This window comes from Melospiza georgiana, chromosome 14, assembly GCF_028018845.1.
Source record: "Melospiza georgiana isolate bMelGeo1 chromosome 14, bMelGeo1.pri, whole genome shotgun sequence".
Taxonomy (NCBI): domain Eukaryota; kingdom Metazoa; phylum Chordata; class Aves; order Passeriformes; family Passerellidae; genus Melospiza; species Melospiza georgiana.
The window spans coordinates 8,312,468-8,318,561 of record NC_080443.1 but is presented as its reverse complement, the minus strand read 5'-3'; the positions used below and the strand labels follow the sequence as shown (position 1 = coordinate 8,318,561).

Sequence of the window (6,094 nt, the reverse complement as noted above, 5' to 3'; positions counted from 1 at the left end):
TTTACAGTGTGGATAGAGGAAAGGACTTTGATAAGCTTCAGCTGTTTTGGGGTATTTTTCTGAGGGACACAAGCTGAATCTCTGCTCCATCTAACTGTTCCTAAGCAGATACTCCCCAGGGTATTGGCATCCCTTCAGTCTGCACTGCTCTGGCTCACTGCTGCACTGTGCTCAGTGGAAGCAAAACAAAAGGCACCAAAGTGAGGCTGTAGTGGCTGCTCTAATGGGTCCTGCTTATGTTGGCTCAAAGGAATCTCAGCTCAGAACAGAACCTCCCCAGCTCTGGCAGCAGGGACAGGAAGAGCTGGCACTGAATGCCTGGCATTGTCCTCAGGGTGCCATTACTCCCCTCACCTTCAGGTGGAGTCCATGGGGATGAGGCTTAGGAATTGGGGTGATGTGTCAGACTGAAAGTCATCCTTTAACTTTCTGGGGAGCAGCTCCCTGTTGACCATGCTGGAAACTTTTTTTTTGTTGTCCTTATTCTCTTCTAAAAAAATGCAGATTTGTTTTGTCCATGTGTAAACAGACTGTGCTGGAATTCCAAGCATGTCATTGCTCTCACAGTGCAGAGCAGTGCAGGATTGCTTCTCCATCTGTTTGTAAAGGATTTTTCCCTCCTGGTTTGATCAAAAACAAAGCAGCAGCACAGAGTTACCAGGCTGGGGTCTTACCCAGGGGAAAATGTCTTTGCACTTCTTCCCTGCACATTTCTCATGAGGCAGAACATGTTCTGAGGCTGGGGCTGTTGGCTGTAGTCTCAGAACATACTTGTGAATGACTAAGAGTGCAGCTCTTAAAATACTGACACAGAAGCAGGTTTTATTTTTATCATTTTATTAGATTAGGTCTTTTGTCAAAGTTGTAAAATCTTTTGTAAAATAGGTGTTGAAATTCCCACTGAATTGATTTCAATCAGTGCTGTTCTATTCCAGGTAAATCAGCTTTGTTATCTACAAAAATGAAAGCAAAGCAAACTCTTTACTTTTGATTTTTAGGCAGCTTCTAGAATAGGCTGTTGTGACCGGTACAGCTTGTGTTTCATAAGCACTTTGGGGGTTGTTTCAGAACCAGTGAGCAAGAGAAGGATGTAACAACACCCAGGATTTGCTTGTGGGGCTGCCCCTGGAATAAAGAATCACTCACTGAAGCACATTCCTCACTGAGGTTCAAGGGGAGATAAGAGACAAAGCTATCACAGGACAGGGAGGCTGCCAGACTTCTTGAACCTTAATTACTCACACTGAATAAAGATTCAGAATTTTCTTGGCATTGTTCAAATGGATTTAATTTCCATAGGTGAACCTCCAAGCATGGGCAGCCCAGAACCAAGTGGGTTTGTGGTGGGTAGGAATGAAGGACATGCACTGTGCCCCTCCAACATTCCTGGGTTTTCATTAAGGCCTCATGCACACTCCACCCCCCCTGCTGCTGCTGCAGGGACAGCTGTGCAGATGGAACTGATGTGTTCTCTCCCTTCCTACACAACAATTCCTACACTTCAGTTCTGGCATTGCTTCCTGCATTTGAAAAATAGAACAAACTAGAAGCAAGTGCTAAAAGAACTTCCTAACTTCATTTATTAGGCCACAGTGCTTCTCTTCAGATGCGTTAAGCATATTTTTTTTAGATTTCAAAAACCTTATTTTCCCCAGATACTGCTGCTCCTTAGCACATCATTATTCATTATTATTACAGATATTTTGTAAATAAGTAAACCTGCACTAAATCAGTTTGCATTTTGTAACAACCCCACCTATGACCCCCCTCCTGCTGCACATTATTCCCTCTTTAAGGATGTGACCAGCTGCTGCCATGTACACACCTAGGTGCCAGACAGGCTAAGGAATTCTTTCTCATGCTCAAATCCATCAGGAAATGAGATTCAAGATTCTTTGCTGATAAAAAGCAGCAAATGCCCCTAAAATGCAATTCCAGGTTCATAACTGCAGCAGCATCTCCCTTTTGATGGCACCTACACCCCCATTCAAAGCCATTTAGCTCATAGTTGTACCTGATACCTAAATGTAGCTGAAAGAGATCAAAGACTGTGGACCTGGAGAGAGCAGTGCCCCCAGCCTGGCTGCCTAGAGCTTGGAGTTGAGGTGCTCCAGGCTGGCCTTGACCGCGAAGCCGCCGTCGAAGGCGGCGTTGAGCACCTGGTCCAGGCAGGAGGCCAGCACGAAGCTCAGCTCCTGCCGCACGGGCGCCGCGATCTCCTCCAGGTCCTTCTCGTTCCTCTGTGGGAGGATAATTCTCTTCAGGCCAGCGCGGTGTGCTGCCAGCACTTTGTCTTTGATGCCCCCCACCTAAGGAGGAGAAGAGACAGATGTATAAAAACTGAACTAATTGAATAAAATAATTATTGTAGCAGCACGTCAGGAGTTAAATTTTGAGGAAAGGTTCTGCCTCCCTCAGTCATTTAGGAAAGCAATTAAAATGCAGTCAGAGTTGTAGCTCATCATGTGCTTAATGAGGGAAGTATGTTAATATGCTACAGTATTCTTTCTGTAACAGCTAATAACCAGAGAAAAATACATTTAGGAGTGAGGTACGAGAGAATCAATATTCCTTTTCAGGAATTTCTATAACAAAAGTGGCGTTCACTCTGGTTTTTTTAATATCACGTGCTGAAATCCAGCACCTTCATTAGAACAGAAGGTTTTTCAGATAAAGGCAGTGTTAGATTTAGAGGGAAAAGAGTCCTAAGGCAGCCATGTCCCATGAAAAATAACTTGAGCTGTACAACAAAATATGCACAGCAAAGCAAACCTGTGTTCAGGAGTGGAGAGGCTCCACCGAGCCTCCTGGTTGAGTTGCTAATGAGATGCAAACAGGGGTTAAATTACATTTTTCTTACAGCTGCGGCTTCTTCCCCCAAACTCCTTCCTATTCCTAAAGACCATCTTAGAGCAGAAACTTGTAATTTTACAAGGCTTTAGAGAGAGGAAGGGCCTGTATTGCAGTACAAAGGGCAAAGCCTGGCTGCTGTGACAGAGGCAGAGGTGACCCCAGAGCTCCGGGCCGTGCTGCACACCCAGCAGCAAGGGCAGCCCCTGGCACAGCCCTGGCACCTCAGTCACTGCAAGATTGCAGACTGCCTTGGGGAAGGAGGAGAATGTGGGTTAATATTTACAGGTCCCTTATCTCTGCACACAGCTTTAGCAGCAGGCACAGTCAGGACAGGGTGGCTGCAGGGCTAAGCTGGCTCCCACCTGTCACTGCAGGGTGCTCCAGACCCCTGGACAATGGCCTGTCCTGTCACTCTGTCCCCACAGCCTCCCAGGCCTGCCATGGCACCTCTGCTTCTGTCTCCTCTGCAGGAAACAAAAGCCTGCCCCTGATTTGCAGCTTCATCCTCCTCCTCTCCATCATTTGGAGAGATGGTAACTCCCATATTGGCTTCAGCCCCCATGCCAGGCCCCACTGACACTTTGAACTGAACTCTGTTTGTCTGAATGCCTTCTCTGCCTTCATGCTTTGACAAAGCTTTATGGAAACCCCATCTGGCTCAGCTACAGCCAAGGATCAACATTCAAGAGAAACCTAAAAGCAGCTCCATGGATTGAGGAGTAACCTGTATGCAGTCACTGTGAGAGCTCTAAGTCACAACTTTTCAAAGACACCAGAACCAACAGTCTGAGGAAGCACATTTAGAAACTGCACTGCAGGCTCAGAGCCACCTTGCATTTTAAGACTTTGAGGTTTCCTTTCTAAGTAGACATTTAATGTATGTTCCCAAAAAGCCAGACCAGGGCTGGCTTTAGCTTGAAAGGCAAAGCAGGAGTGGGGCAGTCCTGCAGCAGCCTGGCCTCCTGCAACTGCACCAGCAGAGACCACATTGCTGCAAAGGAATGATCCAGCAAGGCTCTGGATCCATGCTTTTCTGAGTGGCTATAAACAGATTTTATACCCAAAATAGGGAGCATGAATAGAACTTAGCTCTTTTCTCCAATGATGCTTACTGGAAGAACAAGGCCTCTCAGTGTAATTTCTCCTGTCATGGCTACATCTGAGCACACCAGCCGCCCACTGAAGAGTGAAGCAAGGCAGGTTACTATGGTAACACCAGCAGATGGTCCATCTTTTGTGACAGCTCCAGCTGGGAAGTGCAGATGGATGTCAGTGTTGTCAAGGAGATCAAAACTTCCAGAAGCTTAAGGAAAAAAAGAATGGTTTGAATGTTAAAAATCTAAACCCATTTTGTTCCTGGTCTTTATTCTAAAAGCCCACCAAGAACTAAAAGCCTTGGCACTATTTACTAACAGTAGGCTGAAAAAAACAACACAATATTGCAAGAAAAAACAACAAAGAAATTCCAATGAGCTTTCCTACATCCAGATTCCTAGAAAAAAACTGTAACATGATAACCAATAAGCTTGGCATTTGCATGCATTGGGAAATTGAGAATAGGGATTAATGTGGAAACCAAGGAATTTCCACATAGAATTTTTATGTCCCAAACCATCACTGTCAATGTTCAGAGAACACTTCACAGAAACTCACATTTATAATCAAGTGGAACTCTTATTTATGTCCTTTCACCTGTGATGGAGTACATGGAGTGTAAACCATAAAGGTAAACATGCACACAGGTAATCCCTGCAGCATTTCATACCTTAATTACATTTTGGTTTTTAATCTATCTAACTTACACAAATAGTGGAAGATACTGGTCAATTATTTGCCTGATCAGCAGATGATCAATCTAGAAAGCACTTTTCTACAAGTCCTGGGAGGTTCAGACAAAAAATAGTTAAAATGTTCTTGTCCTATTGCACTGCAGTTCCACAGCTGCCATACAAACACAACACTCTCAAAATACTAAAACTTAGACTAAAAAACCTTTTAACAGAACCTGTCAGAGAAAAGCTACAGACTTCCATATCTGTCTCCATCATGACAATCCTGCTGGAAAGCTTGAGTGTAAAAATGAGTCACAGGCAGTGTCTGCCACAAGCAAGGAGAAGCAGCGTGGCACTGAGGCTGCCCACAGCACTCCAGGCTGGGCAGGGAGACACAGCTCATGTTCTGCCAGGCCACAGCCACCCTGGCTTGGCAGCAGCTGGGAAAGAACAACACAAAGGCCCTGTGGGGCTGATGTCATCTCCAGGGCAGCACTGCTGGCTGGAAGCCTTTGTCTGTCGCTGTGCCCAGCCCAGGGTGGCAGGGCAGGTGGCACAGCAGGTCCCTCACCGTTGGTGAGCTGGTATCTCTTGGCGTTGCTGCGCAGCCAGCTGATGGCCAGGTGAGCCGACTCCTTCATGACGTCCCCCAGCTGCCCGGTGAGTGTCAGCTGCCCCTCCCCCTCCATCCTGCTGGCCTCCACAAACATGATCTCCCCTCCCAGGGGCGTCCAGGCCAGCCCTATGGCCACCCCGGGCTGGTTCAGGCGCTCAGACACCTGAAGGGAAACACAGGAAGCAGTTTAGGAAACGGCCATAAAAAAATTGCAAAAACAATTCAATAGTTGGCTTTGAAACAACTGTGCCCATCAAAACACTGAAGTTAAGCCAAGTGTCTGATCTGTTATATTTTAATTTATTATTTAATGCAGCAGTAGTTCTGGATATGTGTAAACAGTAATTACACAAGAGGAGCTGTATGTGGCAGCTTAGCTTAAGGCCATGGCAAACATCTAGGTGTATCGTTCTTGAAACTTTCCCTGCCCCCAAAAACACCCTAAGAATCTTTTTCCTCAAAGGACTTCAAGTATTCAGTCAATCCCGACAATGTTTATGTGACTTAACCCATCTGCTGGAGTGTGTTTGCCCTGTTACTCCTGTGACAAAGCCACTTTTGCTCCCCTGTGTTCCCCACAAGCCCTTTTGAAGGTGGTGGCACTGACTGAGCTGTGGCCAGCCAAGCCCCTGATGTTGTTCCCTGCAGACTTTTACAAACACTTTGGAACAGCAGAACTGTGACTGTGTTCCCAGGCCAGGTGAGGGGACACCTGACAGAGCCCTTTAGGGGTTACAGCAGCCAAGCAATCAATCAGCAGCTCCAGTGGCAGCCACAGGCAAGGAACCCACACAGCCCCTCCTCCTCCTCCCCTGGGCTCTCCTTACCTGAGCACTGGCAGCAGCACCCTGCC

General features: G+C 46.5%; 1 protein-coding gene across 1 annotated transcript in view; it reads right to left on the bottom strand.

The window, feature by feature from the left end:
- Window positions 1–817: 817 nt before the first annotated feature.
- Window positions 818–6,094, bottom strand: part of LONP2 (lon peptidase 2, peroxisomal) — a 37,041-nt gene continuing 31,764 nt past the window's right edge. The window contains exons 13-15 of the mRNA XM_058033993.1: window positions 5,197–5,404; window positions 3,966–4,156; window positions 818–2,309 (exon numbers count right to left, since the gene is read on the bottom strand). Coding sequence (XP_057889976.1) covers window positions 2,088–2,309; window positions 3,966–4,156; window positions 5,197–5,404 — 621 coding nt within the window. The 3' untranslated portion in view covers window positions 818–2,087. The remainder of the gene's footprint in view (window positions 2,310–3,965; window positions 4,157–5,196; window positions 5,405–6,094) is intronic.